The 25,445-nt window shown below is 48.9% G+C and overlaps 4 protein-coding genes across 9 annotated transcripts in view; all 4 read right to left on the reverse strand.

The window, feature by feature from the left end:
* Positions 1–5,740, reverse strand: part of Stk40 (serine/threonine kinase 40) — a 38,834-nt gene extending 33,094 nt beyond the window's left edge. The window contains exon 1 of one of the 2 annotated variants that reach the window (XM_041652455.1): positions 5,539–5,740. The gene's annotated coding sequence lies outside the window, so the exon portion shown is untranslated. The remainder of the gene's footprint in view (positions 1–5,538) is intronic. The other variant, XM_041652454.1, reaches the window with a different exon arrangement.
* Positions 5,741–12,038: 6,298 nt separating this feature from the next.
* On the reverse strand, positions 12,039–14,854 carry Lsm10 (LSM10, U7 small nuclear RNA associated). Of its 3 annotated transcripts, none has more exons than XM_041652518.1 (2): positions 14,767–14,854; positions 12,039–12,796 (listed from the first exon to the last, which is right to left on the reverse strand). In XM_041652518.1, exon 2 carries the CDS (start codon positions 12,770–12,772, stop codon positions 12,404–12,406), a length of 369 nt encoding a protein of 122 aa, XP_041508452.1. In that variant the 5' UTR covers positions 12,773–12,796; positions 14,767–14,854; the 3' UTR covers positions 12,039–12,403. The 3 variants fall into 3 exon arrangements, with proteins under 3 accessions (XP_041508452.1, XP_041508449.1, XP_041508451.1); XM_041652515.1 differs by having other exon boundaries at positions 14,661–14,828; XM_041652517.1 differs by lacking the exon at positions 14,767–14,854 and adding an exon at positions 13,998–14,054.
* A 5,381-nt stretch (positions 14,855–20,235) lies between these two features.
* Positions 20,236–20,996, reverse strand: LOC121448567 (zinc finger protein 706). Its single transcript, XM_041652685.1, has one exon. It carries the CDS (start codon positions 20,786–20,788, stop codon positions 20,558–20,560), a length of 231 nt encoding a protein of 76 aa, XP_041508619.1. The 5' UTR covers positions 20,789–20,996; the 3' UTR covers positions 20,236–20,557.
* A 2,842-nt stretch (positions 20,997–23,838) lies between these two features.
* The window catches only part of Oscp1 (organic solute carrier partner 1), a 31,156-nt gene continuing 29,549 nt past the window's right edge, over positions 23,839–25,445 (reverse strand). For all 3 annotated transcript variants that reach the window (XM_041652400.1, XM_041652398.1, XM_041652399.1), the window contains 2 exons: positions 24,849–24,912; positions 23,839–24,198 (listed from right to left, as the gene is read on the reverse strand). In XM_041652400.1, coding sequence (XP_041508334.1) covers positions 24,073–24,198; positions 24,849–24,912 — 190 coding nt within the window. In that variant the 3' untranslated portion in view covers positions 23,839–24,072. The remainder of the gene's footprint in view (positions 24,199–24,848; positions 24,913–25,445) is intronic.

Here is a 25,445-nt window from a genome sequence, read left to right on the forward strand (position 1 = left end):
CTTTAATCCCATAACTAGGAAGGCAGAGGCAGGCGGATCTCTGTGGGTTCGAGGCCAGCCTGGTCTATAGAACAAGTTCCAGGACAGGCTCCAAAGCTACACAGAGAAACCCTGTCTTGAAAAAACCAAGAGTCTATGTCTATCACTCTTGTGGGTGGGTGGCAGTCCATATGCATGTTTAGAAAGGGCCCCATCTTACGTTTGCTACCTCCCTGCTACCTCCATTTGTGCTTCCTGACAACTGGGGTGTCCTTGAAGTCATTAGGCTTGTAGAAAGCCAAGCCCCAGGAATCCACATTCCCACCCACCTGCTTATCCCCATATCTGCCACAGGCAGGAGAGTGATAGTCTGTTTTATTTGCTCACTGGAAGTAGCATACTTGCTGGGGTTTAGGAAGGCTTTGGTACTCAGGAAACTGAGAAAGGAGGGTGGCGAGTTCAAGGCCAGCCTGGGCTATGTAGTTAAGTCTGAGGACAACTTGGGCTATTATGGAAGGACCTTGTCAAAGAAACAGAAGCAGCCTCTTTGAGGCAATAGCCTTTCTAGGCATTTGTCCCACAGATACTTAGGGTGGGCTAAATCATATGTATGAAGAAAGTCAGGGGTTAGAGAATGGCTTACTGGTTAAGAAAGCCATTCCATATGCATGTTTAGAAAGGGCCCCATACTGCTCTTGCAAAGGACCGGGGTCCGGTTCATAGTAGCCACATCAGGTAGCTCGTAACTCCACCTCCAGGAGGTCTGACACCCCCTGACCTCCACAGACACACGCCCTCAGGTTACACTCATGCTGGCGCACGATGTGTCCTAGAATGACAGAATGCGCCTACAAAGGGAACCAAACAGCAATACTAGCCTCTCCCCCTTGGTTCTTGATTCCACATCTTGGGATACGTGTAGAGGAGTGTCGGGGCCACCCTGAGGTGAGGCTACAATCTTACTTGAGCAGGTGGTGGAGGAAAAAGAAATGTTCTTGTTTCAGGCCACTTCCAGTTTTTAGAAAGGGTCTGGTATATCCCAGGCTGGCTTCAGATCTGCTAGGTAGCAGAGCATCATCAGTTTGTAAGCCTCCTGCCTCTACCTCCCCACTGCTGCATTATAGGCGTGCACCAGAACACCCAGTCTTCACACACTGCTAGGGACTGAGCTGGGCTCCATGTACGCCGAGCAAGCACTCTGCCAACAGAGCCACATCCTCAGACATTCCAATTCTTCATTTTTAAAAGACTTATACAATGTTCTGATTAGATTCTTCTCCTCCAACTGCTTCCCACTTCCCTACATAGTTTTATCTTTTTTTTTTTTAATTTTGATTTTCGAGACAGGATTTCTCCGTAGCTTTTGGTTACTGTCCTGGAACTAGGTCTTGTAGACCAGGCTGGCCTTGAACTCACAGAGATCCACCTGTCTCTGCCTGTGCTGGGATTAAAGGTGTGCGCCACCATTGTCCGGCCCAGTTTTATCTTTTTTGGGACTGTTGCCCTATAGCTGGCCTTGAACTCATGGCCATCTCCCCTCCTCAGCTTGCCCTGCTCCAAGCCCCCACTACCCTGCCTGTGATTACTGCAGCACTCACTCTCCCCAGCCCCAGTTCATTGTTCTTTTGAAGCCAGAGGCCTCTTCGGGAGATGAAGGTTTAAATGTGTCTCCCATGCAGACACCAACAGGATAATAATGCTTGAGCATCTTGCTTGAGCCTACCTCTCCAGTTTATCTCTCCAGCATGTCCTGTAGCCAAGTCCCGTTACCTCCAGTGATGGAACCCCTATGGCACTTAAACTGCCATACACTTACAGACAGACAGACAGACAGACACACCACCTGGGTCACATTGCTTCCACTGCCTTGAGTGCTACACAGAACCACTCCTCAAAGTTCTCAGGGCTCTCCAAACTTCTACTCAATATCCTCATCCCCAAACAAGTTGTTCCTTCTGTTCCCTTGAATTGTACTTCATACTGCACAGACTTCTGGGAACGACTCCCAGCACCTGTCCATGCAAGTACCAATGGATCAGGGTGCCTGTCTCCACTGGACAATTCTCCTCTAGAGCACAATCTGTCCTTCTCTCCTCTTCCTTGCCCCTATGCCCAGCACATGACAGTCACATGAGGGGAACCACAGGTGTACAGCAGAAACTCTCTACTTTGAACCCCCATACACACACCTTACGCAGCGCACAGACATCAAGTGTGACGCTTCCTGATGATGCTAACTCAGGCTCTAGATAGACCAGGCTCATTGGCGGGGACTCCAGAGAACTTGGCATGTATTTTCTCCAGATCATACTTTAAAATGCTATTTGCCATTGGGTGGTGGCGGCACAAACCTTTAATCTCAGCACTGGGGAGGCAGAGGCAGGAGGAGCTCTGTCAGTTCAAGGCCAGTCTAGTCTACAGATTGAGTTTCAGGACAGTCAAGTCTACACAAAAAAGGTCTATCTGGAAAAACAAACAACTATTTATCACCGGGCTGGAGGTACAAGTAAGTACCCAGCACTAGGGAGGCAGGTGCAGGAGGATCAACCAAACTTGAAGGTAGCCTAGGCTACACTGAGAGACCCTGTCTCAAAAGGTCAAAATAAAACACTTTTATTTCTCAGCAGTTCTGCTTTTCTGGGGGGTGGGGTAGGGTTAAGACAGAGTCGCCATCCCCCCCCCCCCCCCCCCCCCCCGCTCTCCACCTCAGGGTTTTTTGTTGTTGTTTGTTTGTTTGTTTTGTTGGATTTTCTTTTTTTTTAATTTTATTTATTTATTTATTTGTTGTGTATACAATATTCAGTCTGTGTGTATGCCGAAGGCCAGAAGAGGGCACCAGACCTCATTACAGATGGTTGTGAGACACCATGTGTTTGCTGGGAATTGAACTCAAGACCTTTGAAAGAGCAGGCAATGCTCTTAACCGCTGAGCCATCTCTCCAGCCCGTTTTTTTGGATTTTCGAGACAGGGTTTCTCGTAGATTTTGGTTCCTGTCCTGGAACTAGCTCTTGTAGACCAGGCTGGCCTCGAACTCACAGAGATCCGCCTGCCTGCCTCTGCCTCCCGAGTGCTGGGATTAAAGGCATGCGCCACCACCGCCTGGCTCCATCTCAGGTTTTTGAGACAGGGTTCCTCTGTACAGCCCTGGCTGGCCTGGACCATGCTGGCCTTGAATTCAGAGATCCACCTGCCTGTGCCTCCAAGTGCTGGGATTAAATGTATGCACTAGCATTGCCTGGCACGACAGGGTCTCTTTATGTAGCCTTAATTGTCTTAGAACTCATCATATAGAGCAGGCTGGACACAAACTCAAAAGAGATCTACCTGCCTCTGCCTCTACTTTTTTAAAAAAGGTTTTAGGAAAGAGCTGAATATGCATTCTCTTATATAGCCTGGTCAAGTCCCTTTTTCTTTTCAGAAAGACTACAATACAATCCAGTGCTCTCACAACCCCGCAGGACAGTCCTGAGAGCTCACCATGTAGAATTATGTAGCCCACAGTGGCTAACAGGGCTGGGATTAAAACCAGATCTATTTGAGCCAAACAAGCTCTTAACCTCTACAGCTTATTGTCTTATTCATTAAAGGCACAAGAGCAGAAATGTAACACCTGTTACAACTGGCCTTCTGGGAGGGAAGCCCTACCTTGAAGCTGCTTAGGCAGCCTGACATCTCAGAGAGAGAGAAAAGGGCACATGTGCCAGGCACTGCCAAGGGTCAGCCACCTAGCACTAGTTGCAAATGGTATCTCCTCAACACAGATCCATTATTCCTATACCATCTCTCCTTCTGGAAAAGCGTGTTGGTCCTGATGAGGCCCCAGCTCTTTCACCTCCTTCAGCTCTTCGCCTCTCTTGCACAGAGAAAGCGATCTAAAGCATGGGTCTAGTGATGTCACGCGGCTGAAAGCTTTCTACAAGCCTCTCACTGCACTGGGCACGACGTCTCAGATTATCAATGGGATGTTCGTTTCCTCATCAGCCTGTTCTGCTTCACTGTGTACTTCGTCAGCCTCCACACCAGTATACTAAACTCAGGTTTTCTGCCTCTCTCTGGCTCTCTGTACTTCTCTCCACAGAGGTCTTCCCCTTTATTCTCACCTGGTTAGACCCTCCTACCCTGCCATCCTTCTAGACTGGACTCCTGTCACCATTCTCTTCCTAGGGTACCCCTCCACTCATGCTTCCGCATCCCAGACTCTGCTAGCAGCTTCCCTTACAGGGTCCCCTCAGCATTCAGTTCCTGTTGTTTGAGTAGATCACATTTCAACTATCTGCCTGCAGGTCAGTTTCCTCTCACTAGACAGTGAACTAGTACAGATAAGAATCTCTTTATTGTGTGCTAACTCTCCACAACAAGTCTTTACCATCCCTGGTGTTTCCAAATCAGGACACAGACACAAATGGTCCAAGGTCACACAGCCAGAAAGCTGCTGCACCAGAATTTGAACTTAGGGAGCGAGGGGCATGGTGATGCATACCTTTAATTACAGAATTTAGGAAGTATGGCTCCAAAACCTACCAATAAAGCGCTTGCCTTGTCAGGTAAGATCCTTTTGTTATGTGAAGAATGAATGAATGAATGCAGACTATCTCTGGCAGGTCTAGGTCTGATCTACAAAAACTGACAGTAACAGGGCCATTAAAGAGGGCAGAAGGAACAAACTCCCAGCACTGTTTACAAATAAGAACTCGCTGGGCTCGACGATTTTGCTCTTCCTTATCTCATGCAAAACTACTCAGCCAAGAGGGAAAGGTGCCCAGCCCAGCATGACTACCCTCTTCCTCAATGATTCTCAAAACCAGCAAAGCCAACCGGTTTCCTTCGGTGACTTAAAACAGAGCAAAGTCTATCCTGCCACTGAAGGCGGCTGTCATCTCTTCCTTCCGCCAACAACCTGGGGGGTGGGGGTGGACAGAGAAGCCACCGGGAATCCGAAAGCTCCGACCCAATGTTGAAAGGTGGGGCCAAACAGCGTAGGAATGGGCGGGCCTGACCAGGACGGCAGGTGAAACACTGACCACAGCAAGCTCTCCCACTGTGAAGACCGGCCCAACGTGGATCTGGCAAGCAGGTAGCTGTGACTCGCACCTGAACGCCGCCCAGGATGTGAAAATTCCCCAGCAGCGATGGTGTCGGTGCCAACGGGTGAGGGCTCCAGGAGGAAAGCCTTGGCTGGCTTTCCCAGGGGACTCGTCCTAACTTTCAAGTTACTCTCTAGGTCAGAAGAGAAGCATGGCAAGGACGGGGGTCTCTTTAGGGGAAAACTCAGCATGGATCAAACGCCGGCTGCTTCAGTGACAGGCTGAGTGGGTCTGGGCAAGACGGGCAATGCCCACTCCCCAGGGCTGCGGCGAAGACCCAGGCTCCCGACGGCCGCCGCCTCCGCCGCCGGGAAGGACAGACCCCCGACGGCGGAGGGAGCATTCGCTAGTGCCATTTTTGTGGCGCTGGACAGCTTCGGACTGTCACCGGGGTCCCTACGCCACGGTCACTGAGGCCCGCCCCGCCAGCACTCAGCCCCCACCCGGCTCCGCGTCCCGGGACCCCGGACTCACCTTTCCCGGGGGTTCAGCGCTGCTCGCCCATAGTCCGCAGCCCGGAGCCGGGGCTGCTCGGCGCTCCGTCCCGGTGGCCGGGGCCGGGCCGGGGGCGTGGGAGCCACTCACCGCCGCCTCCCAGCGCAGCTGCCCGTGCCGCCGCTGCCGCCGCCGCCTCCCTCCATGGCTGCGGCGCCGCCACCTGACAACGGAAGTGACGCATCGTCTCGCGGCCCCACCCCCCGCCCCCTCGCCTGAGTCTGGGGTTGGGGCGCCATCTTGAGGACGGGCGGAAGCCTTCAGGCTGAAGGCCCAGATAAGATCACCGATTGGTTCTGGGTGGAGTCTGGGTCGAAATCTGTAAAACGATTGGTCAGGAGGCGGTACTTACCGCTAATCTACATCTACGGGGGCTGGAACGGAGGCTCCTCCCAGCCTTGGCACTGCAGAAGCTTGCCGACCCTCTGCTTGCTATTCTGTGCTTGGGGGCCGTCAACTCTACTGCTTTCATTAGAAAAGCGGCATTTCCTTGATTCCCCCTTTCACGGCTTCTGGAGATCTGTGCGGAAAAGCGCTTAGGTTGGGTTCAAGAGAAGACAGGAATTGCTGTCGCTACGCTCACAATTCATTTCACTTTAGGCTCTTTAGAAACCCCGAGGGTGGCCAAGTTCACCCTGGGCATCCCTAGAGTCTTTTTCGGGTGTGTGTGTGGGGTTACTGTGAAAAGTTCCAATGATCGATATCAGCGGGCAATCTACTTCACCCCCTCCTGCCAGTTTCTGTCCCTTTTTCCTCCTCCAGCAACCACGCCCTCCATGAATCAGCTTCTTGCACCAGCAGATGAGCCCTTTAAAGGGATTGCATCAGTCTGGTGACTCACTGGGGGCCCTCGGAAAGCCTGGCTTCCCTCCACTCTCACATAGAAGCAGCCAGAAGGACTCGGTGGCAGCAATACCAGCGGCCATAGTCCCACTCCTTTGTCTTGGAGTTAACAGGGGTGCTTGATGACTCTCTCAGTTTTTTCCTCTCCTCCCCTCCCCTGGGTCATTCTGAATCCACGAGTAGACACGCGTGGCCACGCCTATGCACTGCTAGGGGTAAGCGTGCATTTGTCATCTCACAAGGTGTTGCAGGGGCGTGGAGGCTGGTCTTAATCAAGTCTAGCTGTCCCAGGCAGCATTCTTTTCTTAGTCCCTTTGAAGGCTAAATAACAATAGTAATCATAGCATCTCCCAAGGATGTTTCTTCTGCAAAATGAAGCACTTTAGAGACCTGCTTACAGTTGCTGAAGCTAGTGCTCAGAGAGAGGAGTAACCTTTGCAAAGACACTCCACCGGTACTGGTTGGGCTGTGGTTTGGAGAAAGTTTGGTGGATTCCGTGGATTCTGAGAGGCTAGGGTTTGAATCCCCTTCCTGTTGGGTCATTTACAAGCTAGGTAACTAAGTGCAAATCCTGCCTGGTACAAATGGAGAGAACACTTCACACCATCTCAGTGAGGACCCGAGGAGTCTCAGAACCAGCTCACCACACCCTGGAAATGGCCACTGATCTCAGTTAGGGAGCCTCGGTGATGCCCGTGACCCAAAGGCAGGCATCCAGAAAGCCAGGCCCACTTTGCTCCTCTCTCTGACTTAAGGATTCCGGAAGCCCTGACTCCGACAGGCATGAGCTTTGGGTTTCCCGGCTCTCTAATTATCTGTAAGATGAATCACTAGGTGCTGACACCACTGTCCCCACTCCCTGTAGACTCTCAGCTGGTTGAAAATATAGGATTTTTAACAAAACAGAGGAGGGGAAAAGAGGGTAAGGAATAGAAACTAAATGTGCCAGCCAGAGGAGATTTAAAACAACAACAACAACAACAACAACCAACCTGTCATCAGGACACCAACGGAAGGATCTCCGGGACAGACAAGCATGGTGACAGTCTCCTGCTGGCTGTTCGACTCCGGCACGCTGGCAGATGGTGCTGCCGTAACACAGTGACACTTGTCATAACAGTTCAGAATGGCTTCTTGACAAGGTATAGGCAGATTAGATTGGACTATCACAGGAGGAGGGGAGACCAGAAGACCTCACCCCCAGGAGCTTCTTCAGGCTTCAGAACCCCACCTCTTTTCTGTGTCCAAGTTCCAAGGCCCGAGTATGGCCAGGTTTGGTGGTTTGGGGTTTGCATTTCTGGTGCTTGGGATTGACCCTATTGCCTCTTCTATGGTAGGCATATACTTCACCCTGATCTTTCTCTCCGGTACTTTTGTTTCTGAGACAACGTCTTATTAAGTTGCTCAGGCTGGCTCCCCACTCAGTCTATAGTACTAGCTGGCCTTGAACTTGTAACCTGCCTCAGTTTGCCCATCAGCCTGGATTACAGGCCTGCACCTCCAGATCCTGTGCAACTTCTGTGCAGATGTCAAGTTTTAAGTGTCCAGTCACAGGGTAGGTGAACAATAGACTGTCATGAGTACTGGGTGGCTGGAGATATAGCCCAGGCGGTACAATATTGGCCTTGGCATGCAGGAAGCTCCAAGTCCCATTCCTAGTACTGCTGTAAACCTGGCACAGAATCCCAGTGTCTTGAGAGGTCCAAAGGTCGTTTTTATCCTTTTCATTGATAACACCCCGCGCCCCCGCCTCCCCTCCAACTTTGAAGTCTTACTATGTATTCCAGGCCTAGAACTCACTGTGTAGGCAGACCAGACTGGCCTTGAACTCAAAATCCACCTGCCTCTGCCTCTGAGCACTAGGACCAAAGGCACGTGCCACCACGCCTAGCTGGTTACTAACAGCCTTACATCCTGGTCATTAAGCCTGTGGTCAGAACTAGCAGATGGGTGAGCATGCCCAGAACCAGCAGATGGGTGAGCATGCCCACCTTGCTGTTAGTATAACCCTACCCCCTTGCAGACCCGAAACCTTTGTCACTCTTCACTGTTCTGTCTCTGGGTTCTTCTGGAACATTTTGTTTTGTTTTGTTTTTCGAGACAGGGTTTCTCAGTAGCTTTGGAGCCTGTCCTGGCACTAGCTCTTGTAGACCAGGCTGGCCTCGAACTCACAGAGATCCGCCTGCTTCTGCCTCCAGAGTGCTGGGATTAAAGGCGTGCGCCACCACCGCCAGGCTTCTGGAACATTTTTTAAAATATTTATTATGTATACAATATTCTGTGTATATATTTACAGACCAGAAGAGGGCACCAGACTTCATTACAGATGGTTGTGAGCCACCATGTGGTTGCCAGGAATTGAACTCAGGACCTTTGGAAGAGCAGGCAATGCTCTTAACCACTGAGCCATCTTTCCAGCCCTCCTTCTGGAACATTAATGAGAATTTCAAAGGCCCTCATTACCACCCTTGTCAGTCCTTCAGTCAGGGTTGCCTGACTAGAGCTCACTGGACTGACTTAAGTCCCATCTCCTCAGCCATGCTGAGACATGGAAATATCACTGTCCCCTGTATGTCTCAGGCACAAGCCAACTTTTATTTGGTGGGAGGGGCGTTTCAAGACAGGGTTTCTGTGTTTTTCTCCTGAAACTCGCTTTGTAGACCAGGCTGGCCTGGAACTCACTGAGATCTGCCTGTCTCTGACTCCTAAGTGCTGGGATTAAAGACATGAGCAACCACCACCCATCATGAGCTAAGTTGTAAGCTACATGCCCATCTAGCTGAGCTTCAATGGCCCCTCCCTGCAAGCAGCAGCCCCCCAGTTCTCTCCAAGAATGAGAGGAAATGGCTATGAAAAATGCTGTTTGAGCATCAGAGTTCTTGGGGATTCTGTCCTTAATGGGACCTCCACCTTGGCTGCAGGAAGGGTGGATGTGAAGGCTTGAGCAAATGCCATCTTGAAACACACTGCTGCTATCCTTTCCTTGGTGATCCTGGATCCCTTGTTCACTACTAGGTCAGTCTCCGTTTGTTACCTCGGGGAATAGAAGAGACAACAGAATACAGAGACTATTTTTATAGTTTCTGAATTCCAAAAGCCCAGCCTTCAAGTAGGAATGGAAAGAATTTCTATGCAGAAACAAATTTAGAAAACCATGGGAAAGGTGGACGGGAGTCTGAAATTGGTGTGTGTGTGGGGGGGGGGGGGGGGGTTGCGCCAGAGAGTGCAGCTGGGCCTCGGGAGTGCTAGGAGCTAGGAGACAGGAGCTAGCACATTTCCCTCTGTGAGGCAACAAGACCCTCCAGAGAGATGTAGCTCTGGAGCTGTGAGCTGCAGCTAACCTAACTGATCTAAGATCCAAGAACTTCTTGGGTCTTATGGGACCTGATGAGAGCAAAAAAGAACCTGACTGAGAAGCTGGCTGCAGTGGTGCACTCCAACAATCCCAGAACTTGGGAGGTAGAACAGGAAGGATGCTTGATACTGTATCTCAAAAAATAACAAAAAATATCTAACAGTGGTGGGTGTGGTGATTATCTTTAATCCCAGCACTTCAGAGGCAGAAGCACTGATCTGGAGGCCAGTCTGGTAGGCAGGAATTCCAGGCCAGTGAAGGCTATGTAGAGAAACTATCTTTAAAAGAAAGGGGCCAGGCAGACCTCTGCGTTTAAGGCCAGCCGGGTCTGCAGAGCGAGGTCCAGAAGAGTCAAGGCTACACAAACCACCTCAGAAAAAGAAAACATAACAAAGAAAAACATTCTGCTGGAGGGACAGCTCAGCAGTTAAGAGCATTGGTTGTTCTTTTTTTTTCTTTTGGTTTTTCGAGGCAGGGTTTCTCTGTAGCTTTGGAGCCTGTCCTGAAACTCGCTTTGTAGACCAGGCTGGCCTTGAACTCAGAGACCCGCCTGCCTCTGCATTGGTTGTTCTTGCATAGGACCCAGATTCAGTTCCCAGCGCCTACATGATGGATAACGGCTATCTATAATTCCAGCTCCAGGGTGGCCAGTACCACCTTCTGACCTCTAAGGACACCAGGACACACAGGGAGTCCTGTACATACATGGAGGCACAACACTCATACACACATGGGGAAAAAACACTGAGCAGCATGAGACGGTGCACACCTTTAATCCCAGCACTCGGGAGGCAGAGGCAGGCGGATCTCTGTGAGTTCGAGACCAGCCTGGTCTACAAGAGCTAGTTCCAGGACAGGCTCCAAAGCTACAGAGAAACCCTGTCTCGAAAAAAAAAATCATTTCTGCTTTTTATTTACACAAAAACAAAACAAAAAATAATAAAATAAAAAACATTCGAGTCAAGAGTGAATGATGAAGGGGTCTTCTGGTCAGGGAGCTGCAACCTATGAAGGTTGAGTCAACCCCAGAAGCTCAGTGGATGGGATGCTAATTAGATGACCACAAATGAGACTGGGAAGTCCTTACGGTCCAAATAAAGAAAATAAGGAATTGGTAAAGTCTCTGAGGTGGGCAAAAGAGAAGAGAGAGTGAGTTAAAGGAAACAAATTCTACCTTTTTTTTTTGGAGCCAGGTCCTAGGTTCAACCTCCAGGAAGGCCTCCTCTCAAGGGAAACTGTGATCAGCTGTAATCGGCCTTCCTTGCCCACAGCCTCAGGTCATTTACCCATGTCTCACTGCTCTGCCAACCAGCCCTTCTCATCGTGGGCACACAGAACCGCTATTCGCCCCCAAGCTTTCCTACCTACAGATCTTGGCACTGGCAGTTTTCGCTCCCTTTCTGTTTTACTTCCTCAGACCATTTTCTTTCTCCTTGAATTTTTTGTTTGTTAAGGTTTTTTGTTTGTTTGTTTGTTTTTTGAGACAGGGTTTCTGTGTGTTGTATAGCACTGGCCCTGGAGCAGCTCACTCAACAGATCAGGCTGACCTCAAATTCAAGGAGATCTGCCTGCTTCTGCCTCAATGTACTGAGATTAAAAGGGTGCACCACTACCTGCCGGCTGAAATGTTTAAGGGCAGTGGTGGCTCGCGCCTTTAATTCCAGCACTTGGGAGGCAGAGGCAGGTGATTTCTGTGAGTTCAAGGCCAGCCTGGTCTACAGAGGGAGTTCTAGGACAGGTTCCAAAGCTACAGAGAAACCATGTGTCTCAGAAAACAAAAGATGTGTAACCCAGGCTGGCCTCAAACTCTGTGATCTTCTTGCCTCAGCCTCTTCAGAAAATCCTACCAGCATGCACCACCACAACTGGTCTGTTTTTGTTTCTTGAGACAGGATTTCTGTCTTAGCTCAGGCTCGTCATCCTGCCTTAGCCTCCTGAGAGCCAGGATCATACCTGTAATCCACTATGTCTGGCTGGGACCAGTTTCTAGTAAGATGAATTCTCCAGCCTGAGGAGAGAGGGCCCAGGATACCATACTCAGCTTCAGGAAACAGCAGTGACAACCAGCTCTCCAGGGACTCTCCCCAAAGGGCCACTTGTACCTGAAGGTACACGGGCATTCCTGTTAGATTCCATCATGATACCTGGGGGAACCTAGGCTCCTACTGCTTAGGCCACATCCTAGGTAAACCTGGTGTGCTCCCCAGCTTGGAACCTGCACCCTGCTACTACACAAGAGCCACAAGAGCCCGGCAGACACCAGGCAGCATCAGGCACAGACTTAATGTAAGTTTGGTTTTATGAGAAAAGAAACAAATGCCAAGAGAAGAGGGGAGGTAGAGGTGATTCACTCCAAACACAATAATCCTCGTGGCAGAGTTGATTGCTCCTTGATAGACGCGGTCAATCCATAAATGGAGATTCCAGATGCAAAGGATCAAAAAGAGGGATTGTCACCTACCCCAAGGCCACAGACAGAAGGAATTCTGGGTCCCAGAGTGTGTCTGCAAAGTGGAACCCTATGAAAGGCAGCTGTGATAGGTGTCTCGTAGACACCAGGTCACTGGTAGGGAAGGACGGCAGGGGGTTGGCTCAGAACACTTAAGGACCCTGAGGTGGTGCTGGAAGTTCAGTGAGGACACAGCCTCACTGCCTTTTGGAGGGAAACTCTCGCCGACCTTGACCCTTGCCGCCAAAGTTGCGCACGCGGTGGATGATCTGCAGTTGCTGCTCGATGGTGGCAGTGATGTTCACATCATCTGGGATATGGACGTATCGGACATTACGACCTGTCACAAAGAGGTCATCCAGCTCAACCTGATGTCCCCAGCGGTCGGTGTAGGTGACATTGGCCAGGCGGATGTTCATGAAAGCATCAACATTGTCAATTCGTCCTCGGGCAGAACTCTCATCCCGGAGGTCCACGGTGGTGATATGGCCCTGGAGGCCCTGCAACAGGATGACCAGGCTGTTCTCAGAGATGGTTCGCTCCTTCACGGAGTGGCTCAGTGCCATCGTTCCACATCGGTTGGCTGCTCACTGTGGACAGGAACACATAGATTGAAGTCACCTTGGTCATGCCTTAAACTCCACACTGGGAGTCCAGAGGCCTCACTGTGAACTGGAATCACCTGTGAAAATTCTTGCCTGGCCTCCATATCCCACACTCCCACACATGCCAGAGATCTAGATTCATTTGTTTGGGAAGGAGAGGCCAAGGGTTTTTGTTTTGTTGTTTGTTTCAAGACAAGGTTTCTCTGTGCAGCTCTGGCTTTTCTAGAACTCAATCTATAGAGATACAACCCAGCACTGGGATTAAAGGTGTGTGCCTTCGTTACCGTTTAGACAAGGTCTCACTATATAGCCCTGACTAGCCTGGAATTTGCTATCTAAACCAGTCTGGCCTGGAACTCACAAAGATCCACCTGCCTCTCCCTCACAAGTGCTGGGATTCAAGGTGTGTACCACCACACCTGCAAGGTATCGTTTTTTTGTTGTTTTTTTGTTTGTTTGTTTGTTTTGTTTTGTTTTGTTTTGTTTTTGAGACAGGGTTTCTGTGTGTAGCTCTGGCTGTCCTGGAACTCACTTTGTAGACTAGGCTGGCCTCGAATTCACTCAGATCCACCTGCCTCTGCCTCTTGCCTCCCAAGTGCTGGGATTAAAGGCGTGCGCCAGCACTAACTGGTTTAGGGTATCCTATTTTGAAATTATTTTGAGGGGGCTGGAGAGATGGCTCAGAGGTTAAGAGCATTGCCCGCTTTTCCAAAGGTCCTGAGTTCAATTCCCAGCAACCACATGGTGGCTCACAACCATCTGTAATGAGGTCTGGTGCCCTCTTCTGGCCTGCAGTCATACACACAGACAGAATATTGTATACATAATAAATAAATAAATATTTTTTAAAAAAAAGAAATTATTTTGAGGCTGGATCTCTCTACATAGTCCTGGTTTCCTGGAACTCACTCTGTAGACCAGGTTGGCCTGGAACTCAACGAGATGCTCCCGCCTCTGCCTCTACAGTGCTGGGTTAAAAGCTTACCCCATTATGCCCGATTTATACTGTTTTTTAAAAGTTCCCCAGATAGTGCTAATGTGCTGATGAGCTTGAGAACCACTCTGTAAATTGCAGTTTACGTATGTCCTTCTGCCAGGTGTAGCACTGTTACTAAAAACCCAGAGACAGAAACTGGGGTTCAACCTGAAAATCCGAAAAGTAAAATAGCCAGCCACTGGCTCTTACCTCTACCTCAGTCCGAAATGGCGATCCTGCCTCCAGGAATCTCAGAATAAGACTGTGTGTGAGAGCTGTCTCCTCCCGTTTTATATTCCTCTCCAGGGCTGGGATTAAAGATATGCACCACTATCGCCAGGTTTCTATGGCAAACTAGTGTGGCTACTGGAATTTAAGGCGTGCATCACCACTGCCTGGTCTGAACTTCAGGCAAGCTTTATTAAAATACAAATGAACTATCACTACAGTCAGGTACCTGCTAATACGTAATCTAGCCAAGCATGGTGGCACACACTTGTAATACTGTCACTCTAAACGCTGAAGCAGTGGGAACACCCCAAGTTCCAAGCCGGCCTGGACTACACCGTGAGCTCCAGGTTAACCTGGACTATGGAATGCCACAGTGTTTCAAGACAAAACAGGTTAAACCTAACTAAAACGCATATTCTTAATCCCAGCACTCAGGAGGCAGAGACTGGTGGACCTCCGAATTCCAGACCAAAATGCCTTAAACAAAATCCAAAAGAACAGTCTTTGAGACTTCCAGGCAGGTCCAGGCTTTAACTCCGGCTCTGCCACTTCCAGAACGGGAGGCCTGGGGCTGGCCACGGGAAGTCAAGCTTCTTAGTTCCACCCGGGAAACCAGGGTGCCGAGCGCGCCCCTCTCCTCACCGCGAGTAAGGAGTGTGGGAAGAAGAGTCCGCAGCCACTGCCCCAGGGGAAGAGGCCGCCCGGGTCCCAGCGCGCCCTGGTCTCCACAGTAGACCGCTTGACCCACCGCGTGATGTCTTCCGCCTTCCGCGCGCGACGCCACCAAAGCCCGCCCGCGTCTAGCTGCGCCACCCACCTCGGCTCAGAGAAGCCATGGCAACCGCGGGAGCCCCAGCACGTCAGAGCGTGCGCCTCGCAGGCCGCGGACTACAAGTCCCAGGAGGCCGCGCGCCGTACGCCCCACCCACTCCTCCGTCTTTGGTTTTTCCTCCTTTGTAGGTTGGGGGTTTGGACCTGTGGTTCTTAATGACTTGCTGAACTGAAGACGTTGAGTGGAAGAGAGCATCCTTAAGAAAATAATCGGAAAAAAAAAAGATAAATTTTCTTCACCTGACTAAAATTGCGGGAATGTGGCCGGGCGTGGTGCCGCACTCCGTGATTCCAACAACTCCGGAGGCAGAGGCAGGTGAATTTCTGTGGGTTCGAGGCCAGTCTGGTCTACATAGAGAGTTCCAGAACACCAAGGGATACATAGCTAGACCTTGTCTCAAAAAGAAAAACTCTAGGCTATGGAAAATGGTTTGGCTGCTAAATTCTGGCAATTGAGAGCTTTTACTATTACAGATGGCCTAAGTTTGACCCATCTCACAACTGCCTGTAGCTAATTAACAATTAAAAATAAAATCTAGTAAGGTCTAATTTTTACATTTTCGTTGTTTATTTTTATTTTGTTTTGTTTTTCTAGACAAAGTTTCTTTGTGTATCCTTGGCTTTCCTGGAACTCTCTATAAATTAACGTGGCCTAGAACTCACCAAGATCAGCCTGCCTCTTCCTCCTGAGTGCTGGGATTAAAAGCATGCGCCACCACTGCCCAGTGGATTTATTTTAACTTTAATTTACCAATGTGTGTGTGTATCTGAAGGTATGCCATGTGTCAGAGGTGACTGCCCGCAGAGTTCAGAAGAAGGCATCAATTCCCCCGGAACTGCAGCCACAGGGGGCTGTGTGCCACCTGGTATGGGTGCTGGGAACTGAACTAAGGGCTCTTAGCAGCTGAGTCATCTCTCCAGTTCCTAAAAATAACATCTTTATTTAGAGAGAGAGAGAGAGAGAGTTGGCCACAGGGGCCAGAAGAGGGTGTCTGATCCCCTGGATCTGGAGTTATCGTGAGCTTGTTGTAAGTAACTTAATGGATGTGAGTACTGGGAACCCAACACAATTTTTCTGTGAGACCAGTGAGTGCTTTTCTTGTTTGAAACAGGGTCTCTCTATATAGTCCTGGCTGCTCTGGAATTTATTCTATAGACTAAGCTGGCTTTGAACTCACAAAGATCTGCCTCCCAGTGCTTGGGACCACTTTTGACTGGAAAATAACTGTTTTTTTAAAGTGAATTATTGAGGCTGGAGAGATGGCTCAGCAGTTAAAAGCGCTGGCTGCTTTTCCAGAGGACCCGGGTTCAATTTGCAGCACCCACATGGCAGCTCACAACTGTCTGTAACTCCAGTTCTAGGGGGACCTGACACCCTCACACCAATGCATGTAAAATAAGGTTATAAATAATTTTTTTTAAAGTGAATTATAGCCAAGCGGTGGTGGTGCACGCCTTTAATCCCAGCACTCGGGAGGCAGAGGCAGGCGGATCCCTGTGAGTTCAAGGCCAGCCTGGTCTACAAGAGTGAGATTTTTGGGCTGGAGAGATGGCTCAGTGGTTAAGAGCATTGCCTGCTCTTCCAAAGGTCCTGAGTTCAATTCCCAGGAACCACATGGTGGCTCACAGCCATCTGTAATGGGGTCTGGTGCCCTCTTCTGGCTTGCAGGCATACAGACAGAACATTGTATTCATAATAAATAAATAAATAAATATTAAAACAGGAGGAGACAGTGGCTGGCTGTTTAAAAAAGAAAGAGTGAGATTTTTGCTTTGAGATTGACTGAGCCTCTTTTTTTTTTTAAAGATTTATTTATTTATTATATATACAGTGTTCAGCCTCCATGCCTGCAGGCCAGAAGAGGGCACCAAATCTCATTACAGATGGTTGTGAGCCACCATGTGGTTGCTGGGACTTGAACTCAGGACCTCCGGAAGAGCACTCAGTGTTCTTAACCTCTGAGCCATCTCTCCAACCCCCTGACTGAGCCTCTTCTAGCCCATGCTGCCTCGAATTCATTATGTCCTGGAGGACCTTGAACCTGATCCTCTGGACTATGCTTCTCAAACACTAGGACTATGCACACAGGCCACCTTGCTGGTCCTTCCCTTTTCTGCCCTTCTCTGTCTGATCATATTGTCACTGAGTAAGGCCTGCTTCATTCGCTGTGTGTTATGCCAATCACCGAAATTATGAGTTTTGGAAAAAGAAAAAGCTTATTCATGGGGCGCCCAGATATGAGACAGAGCCCCGCACTCTCAAACCTGCCTTCCCTAGACAGGATGGCTTCACCTGTAGGGAAGGCAACAGGGGGAAAAGTGTGAAATGGTGGGTGTTCTGCACAGGGGTGATCAGATTCCAAAGTTTCCCTGTATGGGGTTTGGTTCAAATTCAAAGGTCAACCACTGGACACTTGCACAGGCTTAGGGGGAGGACTGGTGATTTAAACCCGTTTGGCCTCCAAGTTCCTGAAAAACAAAGCAAGAAGACCTGTAGACAACTATTCCCATCAGAATCAAGGGTGGAGGGTTATTGGCGCAGTACAGCTACCATGGGTAAACTGCTAAGCCAGGTTACCTCTAGAGCTGCTGACAGGGCTCCCTCGGGTTTACCTGGGGGCCCAGTGCCTTCCTCCATGCGTGCCCGGCACTCAGCTCGGACTGCTCCAACAGATGTCCTTTCTCCAGCTATCTCTGTGGCATATCCTCATTCCTGCTGGTACTTAGAAGTCACCAGGGCACAAATTCACCTAGACCTTACCAAAAGTAGGTTCTTTTGTGCTTACTACCATTATTATTTTTTACTACGTAAACTGGGTACCTTCAGCAATCAAGGCAACTTGTTATTCCTTCTCTCCTTCCCACCTGTCCCTCTGCCCCTCCCTCTCTCCACTCACTCCCTTTCAGACCATTTCTTTTTTTTTTTTGGTTTTTCGAGACAGGGTTTCTCTGTGGCTTTGGAGCCTGTCCTGGAATTAGCTCTGTAGACCAGGCTGGCCTCGAACTCACAGAGATCCGCCTACCTCTGCCTCCCGAGTGCTGGGATTAAAGGCGTGTGCCACCACCGCCCGGCTCCAGACCATTTCTTTTATGTGAATGTTCCTGCCTGAACATATCTAGTGCACTCTCTTGTGCAGTACCTAAAGAGGCCAGAAGAGGGTGTCAGATCCCCTAGAACTGGAGTTACAGATTGTGGTGAGCCATTATGTAGGTGCTGGGAACCCAACCAGGGTCTCTGGAAGAGCATCCAGTATCCAGAGGTCTCAACCGCTGGGCCATCTCCCCCTAATACCCTGCTCCGCCATTTCTCTTTTGATATACAGTGTCTCGTGTAATTCAGGTTGGCTTTAAATTCCAGATCTGGAAGGCCAGACCAGAGAAATGCAGAGCACAGGGCTATCTGGGGAATGTTCTGACCCCCTGGGTCTCACCTGGGGTTGAGCACATTCACTTGGGCCAGCTGGGTTGGAGTCACTGATCTAGGCCTGCTTCTTTCTTACAGTCAGAGTACAGATGCTTTGATGTGGGTAACTGTCCCAAGACAAGATGGTGCATAGGGGGCAGAGATGAGCCCAGAGCACTGTGTGTCAGTTCCAACCATACTGGGCATTGCAGGAGACCCTTGGACCTCTTTGGCATTTGTTTATTGTGTGTGAGTGTGCATCACATGACACAGTGCACATATAGAAGGCCGAGGACAGTTTTGTGGAGAGGGTTTTCTCCTTCCACTTTGACATGCAATCTGTAATTGAATTCAGATTTTCAGGGCACGTGTGACGAGCAAGCACCTTTATCGGCTGAGCTCTATTGCCTGCCCTTTGGTCTGATTTTAAATGGGGGACTTGTGTATTAGCCAAATTTTTAGGTAGAGTTATTAATTAATTAATTAATTTATTTATTTATTGATTGCTAAGAATGGAGCCTGGGGCTGGGTGGTGGTGGTCCATGCCTTTAATCCCAGCACTCAGGAAGCAGAGACTGATGGATCTCTGTGGGTTTGAGGCCAGCCTGGACCGTAGAGTGAATTCCAGGACTGGCTCCATAGCTACTGAGAAACCCTGTCTCAAAAAACCAAACCAACCAAACAAGAATGGAGCCTGGGGATTCCCACACAGCGCTGGACCACTGAGTCACATACCAGCTCCTATTTTTTTTTTTATAATCCCTTCCTGCCTCTTGTGCTTTAACCACCACGCAGATAAACTTGTTTTTCTCAATATTTGTGCAGGCCTAGAAGCATGAAACTCGGAGCTTGCTTCATCAGCGGAGATGTGTATCTCTTGTGTATTTAACGAGAAGGCAGGTGTGTTTCAGATCGCCAGCATCTCTCCAGGACAGGTGGAGGGAGGAGGCCGGCATTTCTAGGCAGCCCGTGGCCCATCTCCTAGAAACACTCCCAGGTGACAGTGAAGTCTACCTCTGTGACTTCGGGGAGAGTCACAGAACCTTCTGTTCACCTTCACCCAGTGTGTCCTCGGCAGCGGGCCAGACTGCTCAGAGGCTAAACAGAATGCACGTGGTATATTTGTAGCAGGCAGTTCAAGATGGTTCTTCTCCAGCAGAAGCAGGTGGATCGAACCTGCAGCCCATGGGAAACATGTGCCTCAGGAGAGCCATGAATGCAGCCTGACACAGAAGTGTGAATTTAGTGTGGTATTGCACATCTTTTCAGAACTTAGGAGGCAGAGGCAGGCGGATCTCCAGGACAGTCAGAGCTACATAATGAAGACCCTGTCTCAAAAAACAAATAGAAAACAACAAAACCTCCAGAATTGTAAGTAACTAAAATATTAAAGAAGCAAATGCTGTGGCTCAGTGGATAAAGGCGCGTCTTTCTAAGCCGGATGACCGGAATTCAGGCCATGGGACCCACTGTGGCCCAAGAGATAGACTCTGAAAGCTGTCTCGACCTTCAAATTCATGCATCACGCGCATAGTGAATGATAAGTGGAAAAACAAAAACATGAGCATTTTGATTTTTTTGTTTTGTTTTTTTGTTTTTTCCCTGAGACAGGGTGTCTCTGTGGCTCTGGTGCTTGTCCGGGAACTCTATAGACCAGGCTGGCCTCAAACTCACAGAAATCCGCCTGCCTCTGCCTCCCAAGTGCTGGGATTAAAGGCGTGTGCCGCCACCACCCAGCGTGGTTTGGTTTTTGAGTAGTTGTCTTTTCCAGCTCAGCAGCCAATGTCCACTCTTTTCTCTTGTACCTTTTTTTCTTTTTCTTTTTCTTTCTTTTGGCTTTTTGAGACAGGGTTCTCTGTGCCACAGTCCTGGCTGTCATGGAACTTGCTTTGTAGACCAGGCTGGCCCCAAACTCACAGAGACCCACCTGCCTTTACCTGAGATTAAAGGCATGCACCATCAGCTTTTCTTTTTTTCTTTTTTTTTTTTTGATGTTGTAAAATCAAAGCACTACTTTATTAAATGAGTTATTTTACACAATATGAACATCAATATAATTACAATTGTAAAAAAATTTTATAACAAGAATGGACTGATTTTTCAGATTTCCAAATCAGAGTCGACTGTACACTTACACAGAATTGTCTTTGCATGAAGCCCAAAGGGAACAGCATAAAAATGAGTGTTTCTGTAGCCCCTTTATTTTTGCTGATCAACAGTTTGTTTAAAAAAGCAGCTGCAGGTTTGTTACCTAAGGTCTGAGACAGTAGAAGAGTCAAAGGTGTCATGAGTTCACCTGTAAGCTTTATGCCTGAACATCAGCCAGCTCTGGAGGAAGTGGAGTCTTAGGGTGTTTGCTCTCAAAGTGCTGCTTGAAGGTCTTGGGGTCTGGCATTTGTGTCCTACAGACTGTGCAGGTGTATATTAAGGCAGCTTTGGCAGCAGCCTTTTGGTCATGTCCTTGTTTCTTCTTTTGTCCAGCCTGCTTTTTGGCATTTTTCTGCTGAGACTGAATCTTCTGCTGTCCACGAGCCATATCCGGGCCGGGCCGGTTTGGAGTCCGAGAGACCGCGCAGCGCGAGAGGAGCCGGGCAGGACGAGCAGGGAAGGAAGGGACGAGCCCCGCAGCGCTTGGGGCCTCCGCCAGCCGCCGAGGAGGGACCGAGCAGAACCGGGAGCATAACAGCCCGCGTCTCGCACACCCGCCGCAGCGCGCGCCCGCCGCGCCTGAGCCCGAGGCAGGCCCGTCGCTCGTGCCCGCGCACGCCCACCATCAGCTTTTCTTAAACCTAATTTACTTCATGACACACCAGAGCTCCCGACGAGGTGTTGGAAGATGGAGGAGCGAGGTGGGTTTTTTGTGTATTTTATTTTTAATTAATTTAGGGGGGGTGCCTACTGCAGAGGTGATGGGCAGATGTGGAGGGACTAGGAAGTGAGTAGGTGCTTGATGTGATATTTCCAAAGAATCAATAAAGTACTGTTTAAAATAAAAAAATGAAAAACCCTAATTTAATTTTTTTGGAGTTTTTGTTTTTTATTTTGCGTTTGTGACAGGGTTTCTCTGTGTAGCTCTGGCTGTCCTGGAACTCGCTCTGTAGATTAGATTGGCCTCGAATTCAGAGATCCACCTGCCTCTGCCTCTTGGGCACTGGATTAAAGGTGTGCATCACCACTCCTGGCAAATGTTAATTTTTATGTGCGTGTGCATGTATACTGCATGTATGCTGGTGCCCACGGGGCCGGAAGAGGGCATCAGATCCCCTGGAGAGTTATAGGCAGTTGTGAGCCATCTGATGTGGATGCTAGGATCTGAATTTTGGTCCTCTAGAAGAGCAGTAAGTGATTTTAACCGTTTAAGTCATCCAACACCACCATGTTCCTTTTCTTAATAAATTGCTTCAAAAAAAAAACATGATTTTTTTTTTAAAAACTCGTTTGTGCAGTTGTTGAACTGAGGTCACAGCACACAAGCTGGCGGTCTTTGGTGGTAAAGGCAGACTCTGGGAAGGAGTACAGGCACAGAAGAACAAACGTCTGGCCAGACTGGGCCTAGCAAAGCTGCCTTGCCACTGCCCAGCTTACTCTGCCTCTCAGAGGTGACAGCTCTTAATGTGCAGGAGGCAGAGGCGGGGTAACTCCTAAACTGCCACGACCGACTGCCTTAGTTAGGGCTTTTTATTTTTTCTTTTTCTTCCTTTCTTTCTTTCTTTTCTTTTCTTTTTTCTTTTTTTTTTTTTTTTTGAGACAGGATTTCTCTGTGTAACAGTCCTGGCTGTCTTGGAACTCACTGTGTAGACCAGGCTGGCCTTCAATTCACAAAGATCTGCCTGTCTTTGGCACCCAAGTGCTGTCCTGGAACTCCCTTTGTAGACCAGGCTGGACTTAAACTCACAGAGATCCACCTGCCTCTGCCTCCTGAGCACTGGGATTAAAGGTGTGCACCACCACCACTTGACATTTCTTTAAATTACATTTAATCTTTAAATTACATTTAATCTTTAAATTGTGTGCAGGTACATGCGTGCTGCATCAATCGCTGGGCTGTGGTGGCGCACACCTTTAATCCTAGCACTCAGAAGGCAGAGGCAGGTGGATGTCTGTGAGGACTATCTCCATAGCTACTGGGAAACGCTGTCTCGAAAAATGAAGTAAAACAACAACAAAAAGCAATGTGTCATGTGTGGAAGTCTGAGGACACCTTCAGGTGTTGGTTCTTGCTTCCACCTTGAGAGGGGTCTTTGGTTTGCTACTGCACATATCTGGCTAGCTGGCCCATGAGCCTCAGGAATGACACTGAGATTACAGTCACATGCCCAGCATCTGGCTTTATGTGAGATCTGAACTCAGGTCCTCTTTCTTGTGTTGCTATGTAACACGCATAATATCCACCGAGCCATTTACCCATGCCTGGTTTTTCTTTTCCTTTCCTTTTTTAAAATTTTATTTATTCATTTATTTTTGAGAGAGGGTCTCATAAAACCGAGGCTGGTCTCAAGCTTGTTGCTTCAGCTGATCCTGATTCTCTTCCTTCTACTTGTTAAGTGCTGGGATTACAGGTGTGCACCAACATGCCCAGTCATTTATTTTAGTGTGTGTGTGGAGGGGTGGTACATACTATAGTATGCACGTAGCAGTGCCAGGACAACATTCAGGAATAGGTTCTAGAGTCTCTGCTTTCTGTTGCTGTGCTACAGATTCCAAGTGATCTGGCCTGTAAGCTTCCAGACAATTCTCCCTTCTCTACTTCCCATCTTTTTATTTTTGTCTTTCAAGACAGGGTTTCACTGTTTAGCCCTGACTGTGCCCGGCATCACAACAGGTTTTTTTATGCAGGCGGTCTAGGGATCAAATTCAGGTCATTAAATTTGAATGACTAGTACTCTTACTTACAGAGTACCCAAGGTTTTTCGGTTTGTTTTGTTTTTGAGACTGGGTTTCTGTGTAGCACTGGCTGTCCTAGAACTTACCTTGTAGACCAGGTGGGTCTTAAATTCAGAGATTCACCTGCCTCTGCCTCCTGAGTGCTGAGATTAAAGGCATGCGCTACCACTGCCCAGCTAAAGAAGTATCTTGTTATGTAGCCCAGAAACTTTCTGTCCTCCTGCACAGAGATTTCAGGCATTGCTCCTCTGTCCTTACAGGCACTTGTGGGGTTCATGTCCCTGCCGGAGAGCTGTTGTGATAATAATGGCCACGCCCCCTTACTGACCTGGGCTCAACCTCTGGCCTAGGATGCTTGCATGGTCACCACAGAATTACAAATTATGGGGAAGGTCTGGGTTAAGAGACAGAATATAGCCGGGCGGTGGTGGCGCACGCCTTTCATCCCAGCACTTGGGAGGCAGAGGCAGGCGGATCTCTGTGAGTTCGAGACCAGCCTGGTCTACTACAAGAGCTAGTTCCAGGACAGGCTCCAAAACCACAAAAAAACCCTGTCTCGAAAAAACCAAAAAAAGCCGGGCAGTGGTGGCGCATGCCTTTAATCCCAGCACTTGGGAGGCAGAGGCAGGCGGATCTCTGTGAGTTCGAGGCCAGCCTGGTCTACAAGAGCTAGTTCCGGGATCGGCACCAAAGCTGAAAAAACCAAAAAAAAAAAAAGAGAGACAGAATATATTTTGCTGAAAATACATATATGTGTGTGGCGTCAGAAGAGGATGCTCTCTGAGAGATTTTCAGTTTGTTCTGATATAAAGATGAACTAGATGCAGATCTCAGTTGGAGAAACCAGCAGGAGCACACTGGATGCCAGGCCATCTGTCCCCAGGGTGCTCATCAGGCAGCATCTTGAGGGAGTGGTAGGGGGTGCCCATGGCACTTCTATAACCTGTCCATCATGGCGAGCAAGTCATCTCCCTTGCTTGCGCTCTGCTCTGTGATCTCCGGCTGCTCTGTGATCTCAAACTCCCCCATGATCCGGGCCAACTCCTCATTCCGTTGCTGGTCCTGTGGGAGAAATGAGGGGAGAGAGAAGAGGATATGTTTGCAGGGTTCCTCTCTGCACCAGGAGATATTTAAGTTTCATGCTGTCAAGGGGCTCAGCTCTTTGCTAGATTAGGGACAAACACAATAGGAGGCCATTAGAGACAAATTTTTTTTGTTTTTGTTTATTAAGACAGGGCTATACTGTGTAGTCCTGGCTGTTCTGGAACTCACTCTGTAGACTGGGCTGTCCTCGAACTCACAGAGATCCACCTGCCTTTGCCTCCCGAGTGCTGGAGGCAAACCACCACTACCTGGCTCAAATTTTTTAAAAAATTTATTTTATTTTTATTTTCTGTGAATGAGTGTTCTGTCTTCATGTATGTATGTGTAACATGTATGTGCCTATTCCTATTGCAATTCTTTATTGGAATATTTTCAATTGTATTTGCAAACATTTAACACAAGGGGGAAACAGAAACAGTCCTACATCCTACAACCAGAAGAGGCATCAGATCCCCTGGAAGCGGAGGTACAGAAGGTTGTGAGCTACCATATAGGTGCTAGGAATTGGATTAGTATCCTCTGCAAGAGCAGTAGGGCTCTTAACCACTGAGCCATCTTCATCCTTGGAGAGTGAAGTTTTTTTACAAGACGATGATGAGGATACGTACCTGTGTAGCCTGTATGTTGATGACTTCATAGGATAACTCCTCTGGCCTGGACAGTGCTGCGTATCTAGATGAGGCAGGAAGAAATGAGCCCAGGATACAATGTTAGGGTTTCATCTTCCTAGCATGGTGAGAACTCATAAGATGAGATTACTCATGAGAACATGATGATCTGTTTTCTCTGCATCCTTTTTTGCCATTTCCCCTCGCTTTTCCACTCCCCCTCCCCCTCACATTCTTATATTTCAGAAAGTCACGTGTGTTAGCGTCTCTGCTCAGCAAGTTCTGAGGCCCAGACCACACGCCAGTCCCTCCGATCTGCAGTGCGGATCAGTTTTCCCGACAGCATTTGTGACCTAGTGGCTAAAACAGCTCCTACTCTGCTCTTCATTCTCCTACCAGAGCCTCCTGGAAGCCTCCTGAGGGCAGGCCAGGCTCAGGTGCTGAAGCTCCATATTTGTATGTGTTCATGAGTGTTTGCACATGTGCCATGGCAAGCATGTAGGAGTCAGAGAACACTTTGTGGGCATCAGATCTCTCTTCCCACCATAGGGGTCCCCGGGCTCGAACTTGGGTCTCAGGCTTGGGGTTTTTAGCTGC

This window comes from Microtus oregoni, unplaced genomic scaffold (assembly GCF_018167655.1).
Source record: "Microtus oregoni isolate MIOR12 unplaced genomic scaffold, Mior012 000005F_ref0000423, whole genome shotgun sequence".
In the NCBI taxonomy this organism is placed as follows: Eukaryota; Metazoa; Chordata; class Mammalia; order Rodentia; family Cricetidae; genus Microtus; species Microtus oregoni.

What these genes read in the sequence shown, in the direction of transcription:
- Lsm10 (XM_041652518.1), bottom strand. Translation starts at nt 12,772, where the DNA reads ATGGCACTGAGCCACTCCGTGAAGGAGCGAACCATCTCTGAGAACAGC.
- LOC121448567 (XM_041652685.1), bottom strand. Translation starts at nt 20,788, where the DNA reads ATGGCTCGTGGACAGCAGAAGATTCAGTCTCAGCAGAAAAATGCCAAA.